This window comes from Tyto alba, unplaced genomic scaffold, assembly GCF_018691265.1.
Source record: "Tyto alba isolate M040663 unplaced genomic scaffold, T.alba_DEE_v4.0 Super-Scaffold_1, whole genome shotgun sequence".
Taxonomy (NCBI): domain Eukaryota; kingdom Metazoa; phylum Chordata; class Aves; order Strigiformes; family Tytonidae; genus Tyto; species Tyto alba.
The window spans coordinates 32,076,262-32,101,457 of record NW_024881261.1 but is presented as its reverse complement, the minus strand read 5'-3'; the positions used below and the strand labels follow the sequence as shown (position 1 = coordinate 32,101,457).

The following is a 25,196-nucleotide window of genomic DNA, read 5'->3' as shown; positions in this document are numbered from 1 at the left end:
AGTAAACATTAAATTCACAAAAGTTCCGTTCCAAAACTCACTAAAAATGAATGTATTCTTTACATTGCTTTACACAGCTTTTAAATCCTAAATTATTATCTAGTATATAAGGGATGTAATTTTTCACTCTACTGAGCCCAAAGCAAAGCAATGCTATCCTTTAACGCTCTGATTTACTCTGCTGGAGCATCAGGCATAACAGATTGCTTTATCATCATACTTCACCATTCCAAAGTTCCCATTTTTTCCCATGATGCTGGGAGTAGAAGAGAGAGTCGGCACAGGAGGCACAACAAGTCATTTCTACAACCTGTTTGATGCCCAGCGATAGCTGCCCTGCACAGCCTCTCCTCTGCACTCAGCCTTAGAAAGCTCATACTCCTGAATATTAGCCACAAATGTTTTATTAAAAACTGAATGTTGAAAACGTTTCTGCAGCCCCATTCAGGGCTGTATTTTGGAAGCTGCCCAAGCTCCTATTCCAACATGAAAAAAGACATGGCCAGCCAAATTATTAAAATATCTCAGGATAATAAAAAACTAGCCACCAGTTTCCCAAAAGAGAACTCTTGGATACTGAATACTTCTGAAGTTACTTGTTACGTTGAGTAAGTCTGAGCTGGTCTTTTCTAAATATGTGCTTATAAATATGGTTCTGAATTTATGGAAAATCATTACAAAACCATAAAGTTTTTTGTTTGTTTGTTGTTTTTTTTTTTTTTTTTTTTTCCCAACATATATTTTACACAATATTAGTACCCGTGATTCCTTAAGATTTTGCTCATATTGAGCATGGGTTATTTCAGCTGTTAGAAAATTATTTCTATTCAATGGATAAATAATTTATAAATTGCTTATTAATATTATTGTACAGTAAGTTCAATCTTCAGCACATTACTTCAATGCACATGTAACTTCCAATTTATACTTTATACACGTTGGTTTCAAAGCAACTCAAGTTTGATCCTACACCACTAAAATGAATGGAAGTGTTTTGGTGATCTGGGTAAGATTGGGATCAAATTCTTGTTTAATTTTATGTACATGTTTAAAAGCTTAGTTGGATCAAGGCCTACGGCATTTTACAAACCACAAAATTGTAAAAAAAATATTGAGAAAACAGTCACATTTTATGTTTTTTATTTTAAACTTTTACTGATTTTGTTATTACTGAACATTCAACCCCCTCTCAAAAAGTCAACTTTAAAATACCAGTGTAGGCTGAGATAAAAATATACAAACATTAGCTCTGTAAACATTGTGTGAAGAATCTAAAAGAATCTGACACATTAAGGCTCCAATTCAGTAAAATACATAAGCTCATGCCAAGCACATGAGTAGCCACAGAAGTTCTCTGGGACAGGTGATGTAATGCAACTTAAGCAAGTACTTAAATTAATTACCAAATTGGACCTTTAAAAAGGTTGTTTCTTTCTGAATTTCCTGCATGGCAACATTAATTTTTTAACCTTATTTCTGTTCCATATTCCTCCCTCCACCCGCCCGCCAAGGTTCACACTGAGTAAATCCAAATTATATCCCTAAAAACCCCATTAGCAGAGTTTTCTTACATGACTTATATGAGAGAAAAATTAAACCAAACACAAAAATCTCTCCCTTGCAGCTAGGAAAATATGCTGGAATAAAACTTGAATGCTTCAACACTGCTTTGGGTAGCAGAGGGCTGGGCCCAGTGTCATTAATCACGGGGGTGACATGTCATTTTAAAATCCATTACAGCCTTGACCTCAATCTATGGTGATCAATAGCAAGAGTTGACTGATTTCACCGGGTTCTGGATGAGCATAGTGCCTGTGACCAGATATTACAGAGTATCTGCCTCACTGCTATGGGCCTCTAAGGAGAAGATCTTGTTTCTTCAGTTATGTAAAAAGCCAACACTGAGTTAGCTAAGATGCCCTTCCAGCTATTATCAGTTTCTGTACAAGGCAATTTATATATCGTAACCTCCTCTTTTTTTTTTTTTTTTCTTTAACTGATTCTTCCAGCTTATACTTCATCATCAAACAACATTAAACTTTGCATTCTGGGATGACTGATTCCTAACAGTGCTTTGCTGATTTAAAAACGCTAGTTAAATGAAGTTTCTCAGCTTATTATATTCAAAGCTAGTTTGAAACTGCATTTCTAGATGGCATTAAAATGCATTATTTTTGCAGTGTTTGCATGATTTATTTTCCCCAAAAAACTTTATTTATTCTTAGAAAAGTAGAATACAATACAGTGGTACAAACAAATGATCATTTATATGCAGCTGAGCAAAAAATGTACAAAGATTTCAGACATGTCATAAAAATACAGAAAAAAATAATTTAAAATAAAACCAAGATAAAATATAGAGGACATGCAATGAAGGGAAAATAAAATACCAGTTTGATGATCTCATGTTTCCTTTTACTCTCAAAAGGAACCATCCTGGGGGAAATCAAATTTTCAGATAAAAAGATAACACCACAAAGGAGACAAGGTAAATGAAGTGACACAGAAGAAGACAAGGAAAGTGAAAATAATGGTGAAAGCATAAGACTCTTTAATAATCAAAATCAACACTGCTGACACCATGCTGAAGGTACGGAAGCCTTGATTGCCATGGAATAGTATCTGGCTGAAGAACTGAAGTGAGATGAATACAGTGCAAACCACAATTCTTAGCAGTGACAAATTTTGATCCATAGGACTTGTATCTGCTAGCTCATATTTCCACTTCCAAGTTACACTGGGTTTCATTGTCTTCTAATACCAGGAGAGTCCTAGTGGGTAACTTTCGTGACTGCTAAAGCTGGAAATATGGATTTTTGAGGTAGGCTGGAATTTGCATATAATTGAACATTAAAACAGGGGAACTTAAGGCAGATCACACAAGCCTGCCCTGGCCAGAGATACAAGTTTTCTTTCCTTCATCCTGCATGCTGCCAAGATATTTGTGATAATATTTAGAGTTATTTTGCTACCTCCCACTATCCTATAGAGCTAGAAAGTATTGCAGAGTCTAGAATTTTTGAGATTCAGTAACATTTAAAACATTACTAAGCTGGGAGTAGCAGGAAACAGGAATGCTAAGATGCCATTACTAGTACACAAATCTGTTCCCACTCTGGCCAGTACCTGAACTGCTGCCCCCTTCTAATAATTTAAAAAGTGAGAACAGAAAAGTGAAAAGAGTCTGTTGAATAAAATGATTTTGCAGAAGCATGAGAAAGTTAAGAAATCACAAACTAAGCTGTGAAGACTGTGATTGTTAATGAATTACAGATTTGACACAAGTTATGAGACAATTACTAGTAGCAACTCAGGAGGTGGAAAATTATGCTATTCATTAACCAGTAAAAACCCAGAATCTTCATGCTCTATAAAATCACAAACACACTGGGTATAGTGTCTGAAACACTCACATTGCTAGGAGTAGCACAGCCCGTCTGAAGAAAATACATTTCTGATTTATAATATATATTAGCTGAGATAAGAATGACTCAAACAAAGAATTTCTTGAGATCGTTCTAAAATTGTCTTTCAAGAGCTATATTAACAATAAGTGAATCAATATCACCTTTTATGAAAGATGCAACAAGTATCAGTTCCCAGTAAAAAAATCATCCTGTACAAGCGACTAATTTTCTTTGATGTGGCATTGTCCATATATTTGGTTTTAGTGAATACATCTGATGCACAGTGGAAAATATGGGAATTCAACTTTCTTTCCATGAATAATATAGTATTTTATCTTTGCTTCTAAGTTTTCATTGTTTTGGAGTATAGTATGTGGATGAACTCAGAGTGCTTTCTTAATAGTTCTGAATAGATCTCAGAAGTTATAATCTTCAAGGGGAACAGTATATCACAATAAGACATATCTGATAAAGCACAGAGGATGCTGGGGAGTCCACTGCAGTAAGCAGCTACACTTGATCATAATGACAATGAAGATTCGAAAACTGTCTTTCAGTCTGTCAAATGGGATAAAAGATACCAACAATCTGATGAAGTGGCAAAGCCCTTGTCAGTTAAATGATCCAAATTATATTATAGCTTACTAATATAATGAAACAAATGCACAGGACTCATATCAAATGATACAGAAATCCAGGGATAATTATTGAAAGCTCAACATTTCCATGGTAACAGGTTTCAATAACTTTATCGGATTGCTCACTTATTCAAAAGGAACACAGAGTGACTGACAAGAGATTCCAGAATAAATATTAATTTCCATTTTTTATTTTATAACTCCCCAAATTTCTGTAGCTTATCAGAGTCAAAAGTTTAGGTATCATTATTACAGGCTGAGTAGCAGCTGTGTAAATTCAGGATTTTAACACACAGAGATGGACGTACGAGCTGGCTAAATTTCACTGTGCGTATAGGATGGCTGGCTATTAACAACAATTAGGAGAGGATAATTATAAATTCTAGAAAATCTGATTTGAAAAAGACAACCAAATGTGAATTTTCCTAAATTAGAAAATAATATGGGCATTTAAACATTACTAGATAACTTTCTGACTTTAAGAGATTACAAACTTGAGCCCTAATTGAAGAATGCAGCACTGTGTTGCAGCTGTGCATTTTTTCCTGATGTTGAAGCTAATCTTTCTTTTGTTAATCTGATCTGATAAGGATTAAATGAAGACTTAAAATGGATAAGATTAAGATTTTTTACAGCAAAACTCATTAGAAACATTTTTACAAATCTGCTTCAAATAGAATAAAAATATCTTGTATCAACATCTTGAAAATCAACCCAGCCTTCTTCTAGCAAGAAAATTCATGATTCGTTGCATGATAGAATTGTGAACCAATGGCAACTGTGGTTTTGGCAAAATTAAAGGAAGTACATCTTTCCTGGAGGTTTATCTTAATGAACTGTCTTAATGGGCAGAAACAATACTATTTTTTTAATTGAGTGGGGCAGGTTTTCTTCATACACGAACAATGTAAAAAATACTGCAACTGGAAGTAGTCTACATCTGACATAACTCTTCCTATATAGTCTCTGCAAATGTAGATCAGATTAATGTCAAAGTCCAAGTTACGGTCAGGTTTCAAAAGACAGGCTTCCTGTTCCCCCTAGTTACATAGTTAACACTACATTTTTCCACACTCATTGTAATTAAGTGTTGTGATTTCTACCACAGAGACATCAGAGTCCTTGAACACCTCAGTGTATTGGCTCAGGCCAACCTCCACAAAAGTCAAAGAAATCCAAAGTGGAAGAGGGAAAGATGACAAAATGGCAAATATCAACACTTAATGTCAGCTGAAAACACTTCTCCAATGTTAATAAAGGCTGGTCATGTTCTTCTAGCCACAAACTTCACAGAACCTCCACATAAAAAATGAGAGTTTCTAAAAAAATCCTTTCTCTCCCTCTTCAGCAAGCTGCATAGCCACCCAACCCTGTCATAACTCTGTCAGAGCAGTTGTGCATCCATGTTCCCAACATCTCTCCAGTTTTTGAGTTTGCAATTGTTGGCATGATACAACCTACCAAGTGAGTCAAGCCAAAGAAAGAACGTTACACAAGGGCTCCGCAAGTTATGACAACTCCTCATTCAATCCTGAATTCACTGTAACTTTCTAAAATGGATTTATAAAGCTCCTAACAGGGCAAGGGTCACCGAAGCCAAACACTGCTTCCTTGTCTGTAGCCTCACAAGGTGGCTTCTCCATGAGGCAACACCAAAATCTAATCTTAGGCTGCAAGAAAATCCGCCCCTTCTGCAATCCTCCACAAGCTCTGCACTTCACAGAAAAAAAAATGGTTGGGAGACAAGCCAGTTCCCACAATTTTTAGGTGATATCACAACATTCATGTTTTGCCAAAGCCTTCCCAAAAGCAGAAGAAAATCAGCAGCATGACTTAAGTTTGCAGCTGTTACTGAACTAATGACTTGGCTGGAGTATCAGATGCAGCTAAGAGGCAGATTTTAATGTTCTGTATACGCTATGCATACCGTAGCTCTGTTACTATGGCTATGGCTGTAGAAATGCTGGATAATGTGCAGTGACAGAAATGAGATATCCCAAACACACTACTCCTGGAGATCAAATCCTCTTTTTGTCTTTGGTCCCCTAAGCAATGCTCAACCACTGTTCCCAACTTAAGCAGAGGAGTCCCCAGGACTCAATGCTCCCCGCGCCCCCGGATCCTGTCCCTTCCAAAGCTTTGAAACTTGGTTCTCCTAAATACGTTCAAAATCTTCAGCCAGTCTACACCATCCCTTCCAAAAACCTGGTTTCCCATCTTAATTACAGTAGCCAGAGGCAATCCCACTTCAATCCCTCTCCACTAGTAGCACATAAACAAAACACCCCTGCCCACTAATCTACCAAGAAGTATCAGCTACGTTAATTTACCAGTTTACCTGAGCGGCCGTTGTGCCCATCGCAGCTGTGGGCCCCCGCTCCCAGCCCCCGCAGCGGGCGGCCATTACTCGCTGGTCACGCGCCTGCCTCTGCCAGGCCCCGGCCCTCAGGCAGCTCCGGGCGGGCGGTGTCAGCTCAGCCTTCGCTGAATGTCTTACACGGCCCCATCTGCAGCGGGTCCGGGTGGAAATAAAGTTTAGGTTGGAAAGAACAACATGGCTGTGTCACGTGTAAGTGGAGGATGCCCGAAGCCGCTGCCTGGCCATCCCTCTGCCTGCTCTGACCTGACCCAAAGGTGCTTCTATCCACCTGCCTTTCACTGCACACAGCTGTCCTTTTCTGGGACCCTTCATGTTCCATCCCACCTGCCTCACACACCCTCCTTACATTTTCCTCCTGGCCGGTTCGGCCTGTGAGCCCTCATCCCCGTGCCCTCTCCTTGGGAACATGCACTTTCTCATTCAACCATAACACCTACGTGTGCCAGGGCTCCCACGCTCTGTTCTCCCTCTCTCTTGGCAGCACCCACCGCACTGACCTTTCCTCAGCCTGTCCCCGTGCGCTGTGCCCGAGTTTAATTTGCCTCCCTTAACCCAGACTGGCTGAGCTCTAAGGGTGAACCGAGCTCCCCACCAGGGTGATCTTCCCAAGTACAGCTTTACCATATGGGTACATTTAGTACACTTTTAAAAATGGAAGCTTAAAAGTATTCTGCTGTTTGTCACAGAAACTGCAAAAGAGGGTGTACGGAGCAACTGTAATTGAGAACACACTGGAGGGAAAGGTGAGGAGGAGGAGAGGGACGGGAAGAGGAGAAAAGGTGGGACGGGGTAGGCGGTGATCTGTAATAATCCTTCTTACAGTTATAAAAGGAGAAACAAAGGGGATGGGCAAAAAGAAAATAAACTCGGGAAAACCGATCCTTTTTCAGAGATGGAAACTGAGTATTTAAAAGTTCCTTGCAATAGAATAGTGAATTATTTCACCTCACCTACATGAAACTGCCCTTGGGGCATATTTTCATTTCACTCTACAAAGATGCACAAAGGCAAGTCCCTGAGCACAGAGGGGAACGCACTGCAGAGCGCAGCAAGACGGATGCTCGTGCACACGCAGCATGGGGACACGCCAGACAATGTCCCTGCCCCTTGCCCTGCCGGGCTCTCACAGTGGGCAGTGAACCCTCTGCAGCGAGCGTTTAGGCCTTCGCAACGCTAACATGGCATTACAGCAGGAGTGACTTCTACAAGGCAGCAGGGCAAAATGCTACAGTATTTAACCAAAGAGCAATTAAATATACACTTCTGTTCCTATGAAAGCTTCTTTATGAGCAAGAGTACCTACTAATGCTCTCCCTTTGCCTGCTTTTGAAGTGCTGCATTGTGCAAAGCCGAGACATGCTTCCTTTCACCAGAATTTCCCTTCTGCTATTGTACGTTGTCAAGGCACAGGCAAGTGACTTTGCAGCTTTGTCCCACAAACATGGTACAGATGTCTATCACTGAGCACTTGATGGATGAATTCAAATGGGAGAAGCAGGAACTCAGAAGAATGTAATCTTACTGATAAATATTTCACAACGTTACAGACTGCAACATATATCTTCAGATCCCATTTGCTAGAATTGCTTACAGGTGATAGGTATGCCAATTAGTGTAGTACTCCTGGCAACTTGAGAAACATAGATTGGAATTGATGGGCTATGTACTGTTTTCCAGCTGTAGTGCAGCTCACTGCTATTATTCGTTTGTAACAAACATCTGTTCCAAGATGAAAGCACCTACACATGCCTCGGTATCTCCAAAATTACAAGAGGTTAGTTTGTTAAACATTTAATCTATGTAAACAAATACAGGCTTCATGCAAGACAGATTTGAGTATGGACTGATTATAATATCATAGCATTGCTAACTATTACTTGCTGCTGTGCATGAAAACTTCAAAACCAAGAAATTCTCAGATGTATTTTCCTAGGTAAAATCTGTCATATGAAGGTTGGTTTACTCAGAGGCTCCTACTTTTAGAAATAAAACTGATTTCAAAAGAAAGGAAGCATTTAAACAGTGTCATGGCAATATGGCTTATTCAATCAATAACTAGCTGGTTTATTTTTAATAACTTGTGTATCTCTTCAAACTCAGCCTCGGTCAGCCATGAAGGAAAACAGCTACCAGCTGGCTGGCAGCTGCATAACCTGCGCGGGATGGACATGATTCTTACAGCCGATGGATGGGGTCTCAGATCAGAGAAAACATTACCACGGATGTCACAGTTGGATGCCCGTGACTGGCCTCCCCATCACTCACAGCAGAGAGGCCAAGGGTGTGTTTCTGAACTACTCTCTTACCCCTAAAGGTGGTCTCTCCAGGTCAGGGTTGAGGCACAGTGGTGGGGCAATGTGGGGAAGTTTGCACTGCTGCTGCCCATGCTGTATCTGCTCTATAAATAAATAGAGGACTTTAGTCTCCAGGGCTGTCAGTTTGGCACCTTCCATGAGCACAAAAGATATGTTTGTTTTTTTTTTTTTTTATTATTTGTTTAGAAACAACCACCCAAAAAGTTATATGCAAAGCTTAGTATGGCAAATCAAAATAAATCAAATTTATTGTGAGAGCACCTAAAAATCCCACAACTTCCACTTTCTTTCTTTTGTGTTTTCTACTTTTAATTGTGATAAGAATAAAAGTTATGGACCTCTTTCGGTGTTTCTTGATGACAACGGTTGCTGTTCCACCACAACTCCAATGCTGCCACCAAGCATGCAAGAAGAAGGCCTATTGCTAAAATGCAGAAAACGCCTGCAAAACTGTGAAGCTTGAGTGCCTTCCCATCTGTCTGTGCGTTGGTATGGCTATTCAGGTCACAACGTCCCATCCGTGGCCACCATTTCTGTTTAAGAACATCCAAATCTCCACTTTCTTGCAATTCTAGGATCCTGCAGAAATTTCAACAGACAAGTATTATTTTCAATTATACTTTTTCACAGTTTTCTGGTCTTTTCTGTATGCCACATAACTCTTAAATCTACTGTCCTGCAATTGAAAACTCTATCCCACCACCATGTAGTATTCTTCATCTGAAACTCCATGATACCAGCATTTCTTTCTACTCGCAGCAGCAGGTAAGCTCCACTGGGTAACTTTAGAAAAAGAAGAGACTGTCAAAAATTCCACTGCAATGCAAGAAGCATTTCCAAGGAGAATCACCATATTCCAGTTCATCATGGCTGGTCTGGCTACATTCAGCTGCAGCAGCTGGTCCCACTAGCGAAATGCTTACCCACTCCACTGGTGCTCTCCCACAATAATTTCAAAATCATGTGAGACTAAACATGATACTATTTGTGCATCTCTTGATACAAATCTGTTTAAGCAGCGACCAACTAATTTACTTCCGCAAATGTAGTTTATTCAAAAGGATTCTACTTCAGTGCTGTTACTTCATGCCTGAATTACTGTGTTAACAGTTGCTAATTAATCATTGTTTTGCCTCTTGTGAAGTGTCCCTTCTCTCCATGAATGATTCATTTTGGATTTGGTTTGATAACTGTTGTAGCTGTTTACTAACAATCTTTTCTCGAGGCAGCTTTGCCTCTGATTATGCAGCTGGAGTTTTACTTCTTGTTATAAAAAAGGAGTGAGACGAGGAAATCTTGCTTCAGCTCACTGGCTGGAGTGGAGAACCCACTCACCTTCTACTAAGGCCACACATGCCTGCACAACTGCATGTCTTCATTTCAGCGTATACATTCACATGAAAAAGATATTCATAGCTGATAGCTCAGAGATCACTAAATGGCATAGTTTTATAGTCTCATAGTCTTGGCAATCCCATAGAATACTCAGCAATTCTTGTTTTCCTGTACTGTTGTGAGTCTTCAACCCATCTCTCCACCCTAAAGGAGAAACCAGGGCACTATCACTTGCTTACTGTAGGGAGCAACACATTGCTTCATAGCCTGAAAAATGTAGCATGAATCAAAGAGATCACTTGAATCTCTCCCCTAGCTCATACAAAGCTCTGAGGACATCAGTCCTTTTTCTGCCAGAGGCAGTGCTGCCTGGAGGTTTGAGGCCACACACCACCTCCAGTCCCCTCCTTCCTAAGCAGATGCACATGGAGCAGAAGCAGCAGCTTTGTCAAAGCCTGAACTCATAACCTCTCTGCTGTCACTTATTCACTGTTGTTTATTCAATAATTGCCAAAATTAACGTGAACCACAAATGGTTGCTGGTTGTAGAGTGGAATCTTATAAAACAAGCTTTGTTTCAGTTTACCTTTGGGAGAAAAGATCTCTGTAGGGGCTTCCATGCTGGAGTGCTATCCCGTATCCTTTGCTGCTGATGCTGTTCCCGATGACTGTCACAGAGCATTCATCATCTGTCAGAGCAGCATATTCTACCACCGTCACATCCCACAGGAAAGCATAGTTTCCTTTCTTTGCCTGTAAATATAGCACAAACACAACACGATCTAAACTAAACTACATTTTTAGGGAGGACAAAACCCAAGCAAACAAACCCTGAGCTTTTCATTACTCCATGGAGGTATTTCATTAGGTCACAGTTTACCTGTAGACCTCTAATATCTTAATACATTTCTAATACTCTTCCCTCTCAGCAGTACCTCATCTACTTCAAACCTTGCTAAAATGTCTTTCATTTTTAATAGGAATACATAGGATAACACAGCCAACTGTCAGTGTAGGCCAGGCTTACATAACAGGTTATTGTTTATAAATGAAAGCTATTGCCTTAGCTGATGAAATTTAATGCATGTTTTGTAGGAGACATGGAGTGTGACAGGTTCCATACCTTCATGTAACTAGATGGGTACAGTATGAGCACTAAGTGGTGCTTCCTAGTCATCACAGTCACCAGAACAGTAACTTTGCAGCTTTCCTCATATAAATATGTAAATAAACAAGGCCCCTTCTGACAGGTATGTTAGTCTTGTAACAAAAGGCATGCTCTGAGCTAAAGAGTTCCCTCTTTTTTTCACAGGTAAAAAGAGGCACCAGCATCCCCTATTATCTCAGTTTTGGGATAAATATTGTTTTATTTTAGTACACACCCACGCAGATGTCCTTAAATGTCAGCCTTAATTGGGATTCAAACCAGTGCCTGCATTCAGTGCATACGATGAATGTAAATCACCTTACTTAACATAAGATGTAAGAAACATCTCTGGATAGGGATTCAGTAAAGAAAAAAGTCATCATTTTGTTTGGTTAAAGTAATCATTGGTTTCCTAATATATTTAAGTAGTATGCTTTTAAGTCTCTAGTGAACAGGCAGAGCACAACAGAACAGATGGGCTGGAACATCTAATGCAAATAAATGAGTAGTCATGAATGTAGGCTTCCAAGACCATTTTTTTTTTTTTTTTTTAAACTTCGGGTGATTTCAGGTCTTTCTTTAGGTCAGAACAAAGCAAGGCAGGGAACTGAAGTTCTGCATATATTTCTTTATGAGAACTGAATCACCAAAGCTGCCTTAGCAAATGGCTGCAGCTCTAATACAGAATTAGCTCTCCTTCCACTTATTTTCCATTTTCATGCAAACTCAGTTTTAAATTCACCTGTAAGCCTGTAAGACTCCCTTAGTTATTTTATTATATTGAATTCCTCAGTTGAGCAATTAAGCTAATTTTACTTCACCATGATTTGATATAAACCATAGCTTTCTGAGGTCCCTGATAGTTGTTTAAACACGACAATAAATCAAATGGGTGAGTTATCCTCTAGTGGGTAGAATCCAGGGAAACAAAGATTAGAAGTAGGTTGTCTGGATTTTCTGCAAGCTACTTGCCACAATCCACCTCTTTTCCCTTCTTCCCCTTTATCTGCATCAAGGCAATCAAAGATCCCCAAATTCATTTTCTTCTGAGTTAAACCAGAGTATAAACGTTATATCCTTCTCTTCTTTGATAAGATTTAAATGAGCCTGTACCAACCACTTTGAAAATAATTTTTTGTTAAGGGCATGCCACCATTGTGGGTTTGTTCCCGCTTTGCCACCTTCCTGGTCAGTTCAGAGTAACAGTAATTAACGCACACAGCCCCAGACAACTGTTGCTATACTAGTACAAAACATAACTAAAATCTAAACTGCAGTATGGGCCTTATAGGCCATTTACTCAAATAGGAGCCACAGGACTCTATTGTTAAAATCATACATTGATTTAGCTGACACAACTTATTAAACTAGCATGTTCCTAAAAATATCTCTCACATCACTGTATGAAACCAGACCAGAGCAAGACTTCCACATCTGCATTGTAATATTGCACATGGCTGTCTACCTAAACTGGTAATGGTGTTGCAAAGGAGCAAAGAACAAACAAATCACGCTACTATATGCAACAGCCATAAAAGTCTTCATATCATGTCAACACAAGGGTGCGTAAAAAATTAAGGATGGCAAAGAAGTGATTCCTCAAGGTATCTAGCCTATATTCAGCCAGCAACCTACATTCGTGGAAGCTTAAAATGTGCTTTTTCAAAGGTACTTTCTGAATGATCATGTACCCATAACTAACCGGGTTGTTAGCAACAAATCTCTGCATCTTGCTTTCTCCTCTTCCTGGGACGGGCTTTAGTGATTCACGTTTTATGCTCTCACATCTGTGACGGTGCTGATAGGAGTTCTACCTGGTTAGGGACAACAGACAATGGACAAGAGTCCCACTGGTGTTCCTGGCAGGGAAGGACCACCAAAAGCCCTATTTTTGCACACCTCAGACAGGTTGTACTCTATGGTAAATAGTACATAGGCTTTTACTACCTATGATAGAAAACTGTCTAAGTTCAAGTGCATTAAAAATATGTACTCATGAGACTAAAGTCAACAGAACTTGTTACTGTACACAGAATTTATTCAAAATATGTTTTATTAGAGAACAAAAACTTGCCTGATTGATCTACAGAAAGAGGAGACCCAGAAAAGATTTGGCCTAAATCACTGTGCTAAAATGTATCTTGCATTTTTCTGGTTGTTTGTTTTTGTATGTTTGTTTGCTTGTTTGTTTTAAAGAGCTGTATCTTTTAGCTGTTTCAGAATTTCTCTGTATATCATCCCTTAAAATTTACAATTTAGAAAAGAATAACACTGACGTGTCATACATTCCTCATCTTTTTCCTCATAATACTTCAAGGAACAGTCTTCCTCAAATATTCAATTTCAATTATAAGGCAATGTCTAGAGGAAAGTCACATTATTGATTCCACTTTTCAAGACTTGGTTTTCTCTATGCTATTTTATATAGAAGAGCTTTGTACACTGACTTTCAGCGCTGGACAGCAGATTTTTGAAAACGTCTATTTCTCTTGCATTTGCAATGTTGCTATCCTAAGTTATGTTCTGCAACTGTAAGTCGTGAATAAACAAAGTCTACTAGGTATCTTCATACCCATTTGATATTTTTTATGACATAGGTCATTCTATCCAGTGCCATTGCATCTGTAGAGCACTATTTCTCTAACAGTCTGATCATTTTAGCATAAACAGGAATCTGAGTTTTAACTCTTAGTTATGCATACTTCTCAACTCCCAGAAATACTGGATGTAGGACTGTTTCCCCTCTCTGGTTGCCAAAAACAGAATCTTCAAAGATCCCTTTTTCCTAAGGGAAGATTTGTCTCTCCCCAAACTTCTTCCACTTGCATAATTTTCTTTTCTGAAGACCAAAGACCTTGTATTATTAGTGTGTTCATTGCATGGAAAACTTCCTTATGACCAAATGTTTAGTTGCTGTCTAAATTCAGCATCCTTCACATCCCTGTTGATATCTGTTGTGACAGCTAAGCAGTAAAATTTGTTCAATTTAAAGAAAAACTAACAAACTTTGGAAAATGTATGTACAAGACACACAACCACACACATACATGTGTGTTTGGGATAGGTTTACTTTTAATATACCTTCACTAGGCAAGCAGTAAAAGCCAAATAAAACCAAATTGACACTTATTTTCAACCTAAAATCAAGCCAAAGATTTTTAAAAGTAGTTTGAACTTTTCAGTTTTGCCACGTGAAAGAATGCTTGTGTGCACATGTGTGTACCCCTTAGGTTCCAGGCCAGAGGGGTACTGGAGGTTGGAAGGCTGAGAATTACAAGAAACACCTGACACTGACCCACAGGAGGGGTATGAGCAGGAAACTTATCAAGGCTCTCTAGTTGCATATGACACAGATGTACCCACCCATGAAACCAAGTACTGATCACAATACAGGAAAAATCCATATCCTCAGGCTCTTGCATGCACAGCTCAGCCATCTAAAGTCTGCACTATATTTCTTTAGGGCCCAAAATAGAATAAAAATGTTCTGGTGATCAGACATCATTGCAAAGGTAATATATATAGAGAGATGGTAGAAGGGAATATGGCAAATATTAGCTGGGAATAGGTAAAATAGCTTGAATAAAGAATGACTGGAATAAAACACAGACTAATAATCTAAAATTTATACTTTAGACTTAATCTGCTTTCAAATTTTTCTCCTTTGCTATGGCCTCATTGTGACTCTCATCATGCAGACACGTTGCAGAACGAAACAAAAATAGCTCAGTTAAACTTTCAAAAACCTCTTTAACAGAAATTACTTAAACAAAGCAGCACTCATTCATCCAACCCAGGTGGAAATACTATGATGGTTCACACCAAAGACACCTGATTTATCTTTGGTTGAAGAGGTGTAAGAAAACAGATTTAAGAAAAAACAAACCCCCTAGGCAAGACTTATATTAAAATATTTTGTCTTCACAATAATAAAAAATTAAAAGGCCAAGAAAGATTGCTTCCTAGATGTAAGAAGGACCACAAAGAGAATAGTAATACTTCAGAAGAGCAGTAAGCAACCTCATAATGTCACTCATCAATGTGAAGGGAGATAGAAAAATATTGTTCAAAGGATCCTGACTTACTGATGGTAAAACAATGTCTTTTCAAAGAAAGCATGGTAAGAAAATATAACAACTTGAAAAAAGATTAATTTCAGATTAATCACTGATATGTCTGTGATTTGTCTGAAACTTATGAAGAAGACACCATCATAAAGAGAAAAGTGCCAGAATAATGCAACATTCATCATTAATTTACTGCCTGAACAGAGTACCACTGTAGCTAATCACATTTTATAGCAGGTACCACAGAAATATCAAAAAGTGACCTTTACTTTGACATTAGTGGAGTAGTTTAAAAACACGTTTTGATAAACACTATCTATAAAAAATTGCTTTAAGAGAAGCAACACAGTTCTAATAAAAAGAAAACATGTCATTTAGTCCTGGTCAAATGATTTAAAAAATAATATAATTAAGGAACCACTAAAGGATGTCACATATTCAGGCTATAAGGAAGCATTTGCTTTTACTCCAAAGGCCGATGGGTCAAGAAATGGAGAAAATTTATGAGGACCCATGAAAACATATGGATGAGCAACCACAATTCACAATATAAAATTCACTGCGGATGATAAATTATTGAAAAAAAGTTTTAAAAAAATCCTATTCACTGAACTTTTAAATTACTTTTACTCTCAAGATAAAAATGAACACAGTTGACTGTTTAACAGGAAACACTGATTTAATGTTTAGTGTTCATTAAGGGGAGAAACTTTTTGAAGAAAGCAAAAATGGGAAGGAATAAACTCTTAATGTGCAACTGCCTAAATCAATGATACATTCACATTTTGTACTGTACTTGGTTTTGATCACTTTTCATCAAAAGTGATACACAGTGACACACAGACACACGAAAGTGGCACACAGGAAGAAAGGATTCAGAGAAATTTTGGCACCAAATTGGGGAATAAACAATCTCCACCAAAGCAAGGCTTTTTAAAAGAACAAACCCAAACAGTTTAATTCTCCTATATATATATAAAAAAGTTAAATATGGGATTGCATAGAGATCATATTACTTCATTCTTTCAAAGCAAAACTGGCTGCCCACAAAGAAAAAAACCACAGGTTATTATGTATGTTGTGGTAATTAATAATTACCCTGAAGAACTTATTGCCACTGGTTATTATGCAGTTTACTGAGATTTACAAACGGCTGAGAAATATGTGTGATGCCAGTACCAATGTCCACCTGGGATGGGACGGCAGGAGCTACCCACTGCATGCTCCTGAGGAATCCTGGCTGTAACTTGGCCCAGAAAGAAACTTTTCATATGACAGCATTAGTCAATCCTCATCTGTTATAGTACCAGAAAACTCAAATGGCAAAATAGCACTTTGTATGGACTGGTGATTTGTCTGGTAATCCCCTCTTACGCTGTGCAGAGACATTTATGAATAGGAGGATGTTTTCCATCTGCAATGATCAATTTCAACTGTCTTGGGAGTATGACAAAAGCAACTTGCCCCCCTCTCCCATGGCTCTGAAACGTCCTTCTGCTGCTTACGTGACTTTGCAGTGCTTTAATGCCTTTTCCGTGGCTCTACCAGTGTTGCAAAAGCTGTGCCTTGACACTGGGAGATGATCACTGTGGCTACAGGGACTGTGCTGTGTCTGAAAAGAGACCTCTGCCATGGCAACCAAACACCACAAAAGCTTTCAGGACTCTCTTCCACTATTATCCTTTTGTTTTTAGGCAGTCAAAGGCAGTAGAAAAATCTACGGGAAATGGAGGGAGGTAAATGGAATAGAGACAAACACCTGAAATGCCTGCCTGTACAATAAATAAGCAGCACTCTCCTGTTTTGCATTGAAGTGGCATTGCTCTCTTTGTAACTGCAGCTCAACTGTGATGCTGACTGAAGAAAATGGAAAGGGGGAGGAGGGGAGAAAGGGTAGTAGTGATTTTTTTTTTGCCTTGTGTCAAGCGAGTCCTCATTCAGAAAAATGTTTTAGGAATCTTTTTATGCTAGAGAGATTTAGATTTCCCATTTCATATAAAATACGTTTTTAAGGCACATTTACATCTCTTTCATGCAGCAGTACATGTTTACAGATGGCAAGACCCATTTCGTTGGCTGACATCAATTGTCCTTTAGAAAAAACAGAATTTTCAGCTGTAGTACTTGACATGGAAAACTTGCCTGTTTATTCAAAGAGCTCAATGAACTAAGAAGAACGACATTTAAACTATAAACACAACAGTTTAGTTGACAATATTATTAAATATTAAGCCAAATTTATGGAGTTGTCTAATCAAATAGCAGCCTTGGTCAGCTTTGGGGACTGAAGTTAATCCGGTTATTGTTGACGCTAATTGAATGAGCTGATCAAGTTATATAAAAATCATCCTACAATATTGAAATCAAACTTAATATGAAAAGTTATTATCACATAGATGGGATAGAGCTGCCAGATCCATACAGACAATATAATTGGTATTCTAAACAGCCTGTCAATCTACAGTTACATTTCTGGCTTAGGCAAATCTAACTATCGTAAATGACAGCATGCAGTAGGCTTACAGAGTAAGAGTATTTGCAATCCCCTGGCTAGAAAGCATCTACTGACATAAGAATGGTAAAAGAAAAACAAATTAAAATACTGTGCATTGTTCTAAAGTAAACTGTTTAATTATTGGTTGTAATGCTAGTGTACATAGAAAGTACTTCATGTCTCTATTTATACCTCCTTTAAATGCTAACAAATTCTCTCGAAATAGAGGCCACATTTTCATAAAATGCTGAGCAGATCAAAAAAACCCCAAAAAACAACAAAAAACCCCAACACACCGCAGACTTTGCTATTGCCAGAGCTCCACCTTGTATGGCTATTTGAGCCAAGGGGAGAGAGCTTTACAAAAGCTTAGCTGGGAGATAAGAGAAAAGGCAGGGTGAACCAAAACTACTGACTAAATACTTCTGTGCTGAGAATACACAAGACTGTTTGTATAAGGATTTTGTCCAAAAGTCACACAAAGAGTTGGGAAACATGTTAAAGGACTTTGATTTGGGAAATGGGATGGCATATCTTACTGTGTTCACCCCCCTTACGTCACTGTAAAACCAGTAAATTTTGGAGGCTTTCCCTCTGACTGTTCAGAAAAGGTTTCAAAACTTCAAATAAAAAAAAAATAATAAACCCAAGCCCCAATCACTTTATTATTTCATACTTAGAAAAGCATAAAGAACTAGTAATACATTTATTCAGAATCAGTGTTTCACTGACAACAGAGTAACTGATCAAATAATCATGTTAATAACAGCTGTTAGCTTGTTTTATGAAAAAAATCAATTGACAAATAAAGAGGATACTTTTCACTAAAGGAGCAGCACATTAAACTTTTACCATGTCTCCCTTCTGCGGTAACATACTCCTGGACACAGGTTGCTTGATGTTATTTACTATCTGGTTTTGCTGAAGTACGAGATGGGAAGCAGAGTAGAGAGGCAGGCTACGAGTGAGAAAGTGTGGACATTTGTGTTTGTGTGATCTGAACCAGAGCTGTTTATCACAGGACTCTGTACAATGATGTAGGATCCCAAGCTGTTGTATATCAGTCCTTGAATCCCACATCAATGCTCAGTTTCAGCAAAAATTGTGTAGTCATATCTGAGAGAAAAAACAGTTAGTTGAAAGCATGGTGATGTGAAAGAGTATATGCATTTTTTGAAGTTTGGAATAAACAAGGAAAAGCTTGCACTACAATTCTGTTCTACAGAAGAGATACAGATACATTCAGTGAATCCCTTGATTCTTACTCGTGTTTCCAGTAAATTCAGTCCAGCAGCTTGGAAAAAAACCCACTCAAATGAGCAAAAGACAAGAGTCTGTACCTGGATAATGTAGATAATGACATTCAAAATGGTATTATTGGAAGTACCAAGAAACTGAGAAATCTTATGGCCAGATCCAAAGAAGGACTTACATACTGAAGACTTAGGCAGAGCTAAGGTACTTAAATTCAAAACCATGACCCCAAAATAAGATTCTTATCTGCCATCAAGTTACTAAAAGGAATTTCAGATAGGGACTTTTTTTTTTTTTAAATGACAATGTAACTGCTTTCCTGTGACTTGACATTTTTGACTCCATGCAAACAACATTGATACAGCACAAAAATTAAATTAAACCCCCTGTAATCCGCTCTTACCTTCCTGATGCCTTCGGAAGGGTTCGATACACAATTATCTGCCCCATTATTCTTACTGATAGTCCTCCATAGTTCAGCAAATGTGTTATCCTGCTCCAAAGGGTTGGTCCCTTTTGCTTTAAAGTATTCATAGACTGCTGAATCCCTGACTGTACCGTAAGATATATCCATTTGTTTGGACAGATCCTGAAATGTTCTGAAATTCAAGCAATATTGAGATATTAGTATGATACAGTACATTAGCAAGATTTCATTCATTAAGTATTTTCTTTCTATGTCTGTCAGTTGTCAGAAAGCACTTCCCCTCACCAAGTAATTTTTGCATATCTCTTTCCTCATCATAAAAGAAAATCAACAAGTAATTTAATTGTATTGAGATCATATAAATTTAACTATAGCCAAGCTCATTTTCACCCCAGTAAAGACTTCTTTTTGACTGATAACATTCCTGTTAAATATTACAATGCCAAGTTTGCACAAGAATGTAGTGCAATAAAGACTTACTCAAGCACAGGAAAAACTCAGATTATACATATAAACTTCCAGCCCCATCAGCATCACGAGAAATACCTTGCAGAATTCCATGGAATTAGTTTGCAGCTACATCAATACTCCATCTGACTCCAAATCAATATGATTGTTTTAAACAAACAAATAAAAGTCTTGCTTCCAATTTCCACCAAGTCTCTCCTGCGCGCTCTCTTTTCACAGCCTCTGGTAAAACAGGCATTTTTCACTCACACACAGGCCTAACTTTCATTTACTCATTATACCACTCTGGAAGTGTAAATGGGCCTCAACTTGAGTGGCTGTGAATGCACCATTTATTTTCAAATTGTAAGGAATGTAATTCACTCCAGTTTTACAGCCTTTTCTGCGCAGGAAGGTGTAAATCACTGCCTGCATCAATGAAAATCAGCCCAAGTTTCAAAACATTTAAAGTGGCCTCACTGCCATCAGAAGAGGCATCCTAGCTGTTTTTCACCTTGAGAGGTCCACTCCCATTCCCGTCTCTCCTTCCTTTGTCCTCAAGTGTCCCTTCTGTGCAGTGCCGGCATTTTTTCATCTGAGCATACACACACATATTCAACCATTGACCACCACATGTGTCAGCAAGGACCAAACTGGAACTCATAAATAATGGTTTTATAAATGCGTAACTTCACATAAAAACAACAACACGCTTCTGATATGACCAATTGATGAATGCTGTTTGAGATCAAACTAAAGCAACCCTCCCCGCCTCCCCTCTCGCTCCCCTCATTTCTTCTTCCCGAAAACAATCTTTCAGAAAAACAAAAATCCTCCTCAAAACATCTGAAAGGCCCACTCATGCCACCTCCCACCTGCTTCCAACTCCTGGAGCCACAAAAGCAAACCATTTTGCCTTGCAGCTCTTGCTGAAGATTTCTTCACAATGCTCCTGGGGAGCCTTCCCTTGGCCCATGAGCTGAAGCTGAAGACTTGTCACAGACAATATTTTTCTGCCGCCCTCTTCCCTGTTTCACTGGTGGGCTGCTACTGCTTACACCTCATATTCCTGTAAAATTCCCTGCAACACTATTTAAGGCAAAACAATCCAGTCATATACACATTACTGTAAAAATATATGTAGAAAACTCTTCCATCTTCTCCATCATGTCACCTCCAGGCCTCCCAAGTTTGGGTCCAAAAGGGCCCCTTTGCCAGGACACGCCATGTGGGAGCCTGCCAGCCCTGTCCCCAGGGCTGCAGCTCGGCTCGGACACCTCTCACCTCACCCCCTTCTCACCAACCCCCAACTCTTCAAACTGACAAGCTGCCTCAAACATTTTAAGTGGTTTAAGTTCTTAAACTGTGTTAAGGACTTTTTACCATTTTAAGCTGTTAAGCAGCTTTAAAAGTAAGACTCTGTGAACAGTTTTTTCTCTATATACATTGCGCACTTGTGGATTTGGAATAACTCTGGGAGTTACATCAGACTCCAAACCTCCTGTTATTTCTCTAACTCTGTACATGACACTTTGGTAATATACTAACAATCCGGAGGTTGCTGGAAATTAAAAATTCTAATGAAAAATGAGAGAAAATTTGTCAGGTTTATGTCTCTCTGCTTAACAATCCCCAAAGTTATATTCTGGTCTCCTAAATGTTTCCTGTACATTTCACTGAACAGGACCATTTTTCCTCCTGTCTCGATCTAAATGATTACATGCTACATTTAGTTCCATCTTTATTTTTTAAAATAAGTTTCATCATATCGCATGGAATCGCTTACACCTTGGGGATGGATGATCTGGCTGTTAAAAGACACCCTTCTGTCTATTCTATGTATAAATGACGAAGAAATGTACTCAGTACACACAGGAGGGTTTCTGTGGCAACCTTTTTCACTTTGGCGTACAGATTTCGGCATGTGTAGGAGTGCATGTTTGGTAAAAGCACAGAAGCAGAAATGCATTTAGCTAATATTCTTTAACACAGCTTTCAGCTGATAACAACTTTACAAATGCCTACTGCTCATGTTGCCATTCTGTTTGGAAGTTTGAACACAAGAGTTTGGATATTAAAAAAAAAATAAATTAAGCCTACAGATTTAATAATGTCAGTATTTTCTGGATCACTTCTACTGCCTCTACTGCTGTGGAAGCCTTTTGTCAGAAATACACCTTTTGTTTTAGCTAAATTGTACTTTATTGACAATCAGTACTTTTGTTTTAGCTAAATTACATTTTATTGACAAACAGAACTGTACAAAAGCACAGTACGTGTTGCTTTTCAAGCAGCACAGTTTCTTCAATTCTCTAAACATCACAGGGCACAGTGAGCAAATTTGGAGTGTAAATCAAGTGCTTTGCAATAAACAGATAATCAGTACAGGTGGCAGGGAGGGAAGCACAGCCTTTGCCTGCGTGTTGTAAGGCAACTACTGCCCCTTTCGCTGGCAGAATTTCCTTGGAAGAGATAATGTGGAGTGTTCATGTCCTAAGGACTACATTTGCCTTTCTCACAGTGCCCTGTTTGATGTAGGGTAAGAACAGCCACTGACACAGGAAATTCTCCATACTGCACCACTACTGGAAATATCCTGTGAGAGAGACAGATGGTCGTCAAAGGATACAGTGAGGGGCACAGCAGGTAACTGAGCTTGCGAGCAGTTCCTGTAGCATGAATTCAGAAGGATGGTGGCTATTTGAGTGAGAAAATAACCTTATGCCTTTACCAAATGGACCACTTATCCAAAAACCTACCTCAGAAATTATCCTGACATGGAATGGTCTAGACCACAGCTCTTACTCTGTATAAAAATTGTTTCTCTACTGTATTTCTACACTGGAAGTGGAGGCGATAATCAGCATCTCTATGGCCAGATGATCAGAAGATCTGGGCATGGCAGGTATGGTCACATACATAAAAGATATTGAATGGAAATTAGTATCTCCTGGCTTTTACAGGGTGAATTAAGATAATCACATGCAGTTTTTAAACATTGTTATATTAACTCCCTCAGATCTGCCCTTGCTAGACAAAATCAATCACTGCTACATTTTAGATATTGGTTGTATCTTACAAATGTGTCACTCTCTAACAGCAGCTGCTCCCATTGTCCTTAAGCTTTATTTTTGCAACCAGCCATGAGCTGGACCCACTTTCTTTAGCCACTCAAATTCTTCTCTCACTTCCCTATGGCAAAGGTTTAATGCATTTAATATACAAAATTATTTGCAACAAAAATGTGTAGCATAACAAGATGCCCCATTAACCTTTCCACCTCAGTTACTGGATGTCACAACCCATTAAGGGCTCTCTGGAAGTGGGATTAAAGATAAAACTAATAAAGCAGAAAAAGCCAATGTTCTACACTTACAGTTATAGGAGCTGAATTTCAACTTGTAGATAAACATATCCGCTGTGCAATTGCTATAATAGACAAGTACAGGTAAACCAACTGATTTAAGTAAATGTATCTGTGGTCAATCTAAACAAAAATGGTGTCTTTTAAAACTGTATAAAGCCAAAATATTTAGCACATGTAGTTATGCCTGCTAGATAAATGCAACAATTGATATATATAATTTCCAGTGGAGTTACAATTACTTCCTGTAGAGTCAGCTGAAAACTGGACTTTATGCTTGTTTTATTTTTTAGAAACATATTGACATAAACCATATGCTGCAAAACAAACAGTCAGGCAATAGCTGTCCTAGCATTTATAATTAGACTACTAGAAATAATTGCCAGAATAACAATACTTGTTAAGTTACAATTTCTGGAGATGTTTTCTTACTAGTAAAAGACCTGTATAGCTGTAGATATATAGACTAAAAATATGCTGCCAGTAGAGGTTTATTTTACTCTGGAACTGCTATAAACCCAAGACTTTGGGGATGAATAATATGAACAAATCTTGTCTAAGTGACAGACTAAACCTGTCACTTAGGTGCCTCAAGGTAACTGCTGATCAATTAACTGAACTGGAGTCATCAAGATTATCAGATGTGATCAATGTAATTTCTAAATTAAAAAAAAGAAAGAAAGAAAGAAAGAAAAGTAGGGATTTTGTTTTTTCATAGTAACTTTTTTTTTTTTCTTAATAAAAAGAAGGTCTTTTAAATAAAGAAACAAGGAAAAAGGGTAAAACCCACTTGCTCATTGTTTTTTTCCTCATCCTTACAGTTAATTTTTTTAAAAGTTCGTAGCAAGCTGCACATCTGGACTTGCATGTGTAAAGTCTATTACTGTAAACAGGCCATTGGCTGGCACCACTATGTCACCCAGTAATGGTCTTTTACATGACAGTAATAAATGTAGCATTTTGTTTTGACTTCAGCCTTAGAAAAAGCATGATGGGAAAATCCTGACAGCTCCTTGATTTAGAGGTAGTTTCACCTTAGCCTTCACAACTGCCTGTGTTCTGACACTGTACAACTGGGGATTTCTCCAGTCTGCTATTAGTTATGGAAAAATAATATTTCAGCATTTCTGAATTCACTGTATTATTTAAAAACTATGCAAGATTTTTCATGCTTAGCTCCTGATCATTTGTTTGCACATATACCGTTAGGAATAATAAAGCTTAAGGTTAGACGTAGAAGTAGTGATCAGCACTCGACTCTCATTCTTCTGCATTGTGAATACAGTTTGGAGTAACCTCTCCTTTCACAGTACTACATATGTTTTGTCAAACAATAAGATATAAACAATTCCTATCAACTAAAACGAATTAATTTTCTAAATTGATATTAATCCCCAAGTCATATGCAGACAGTGAAATAAATTTATCACTTTTTCCATATTTGGCAGAGAAAGCTATGTTCTATTTTTACTGAAGGAAGTCAATACCCTGAGTTTTTTGCTCAATGCAGCATAATAATTTAGGTGATGGCTGCCATCAAGATAAAGCATCCCAGAGATGATGAGACTTTTTAAGATACTCTGCCTATATGAAGCTTTAGAAATACATACATAAAATGCATGATACAAGTCCTACATTTCTATTTTTAAATACCTTGAAGCTACTTTATTTTCTTTATTTTTTTTTTTTTTTCAAAAGCTAGGAATTAATGAAATCTACAGAATTAAATACAAGTGCAGTTCCTAACTATAACTGTTTCCTTGACAGGATATGAGAGTGAACTACATGCTTTATGCATTGGGGAAAAAAGTAAACCCACTAAACTTCTAAGTAAGAATAAAAGTAGCCGAATTGATTTTATAACTTTATACCACCGGTATAATCCCAAGAAATACCCTTTGAGCTGAAACCTACAATAGAA

The 25,196-nt window shown here is 38.2% G+C and overlaps 1 protein-coding gene across 5 annotated transcripts in view; it reads right to left on the bottom strand.

The window, feature by feature from the left end:
• Positions 1–25,196, bottom strand: part of GRID1 (glutamate ionotropic receptor delta type subunit 1) — a 546,772-nt gene that overhangs the window by 12,764 nt on the left and 508,812 nt on the right. For 4 of the 5 annotated variants that reach the window (XM_042786724.1, XM_042786731.1, XM_042786736.1 and 1 more), the window contains 3 exons: positions 19,441–19,636; positions 10,662–10,828; positions 9,079–9,319 (listed from right to left, as the gene is read on the bottom strand). In XM_042786724.1, the coding sequence (XP_042642658.1) occupies positions 9,079–9,319; positions 10,662–10,828; positions 19,441–19,636 (604 nt within the window). Of the gene's footprint in view, positions 1–8,731; positions 8,819–9,078; positions 9,320–10,661; positions 10,829–19,440; positions 19,637–25,196 lie in introns of all 5 variants that reach the window. The other variant, XM_042786743.1, reaches the window with a different exon arrangement.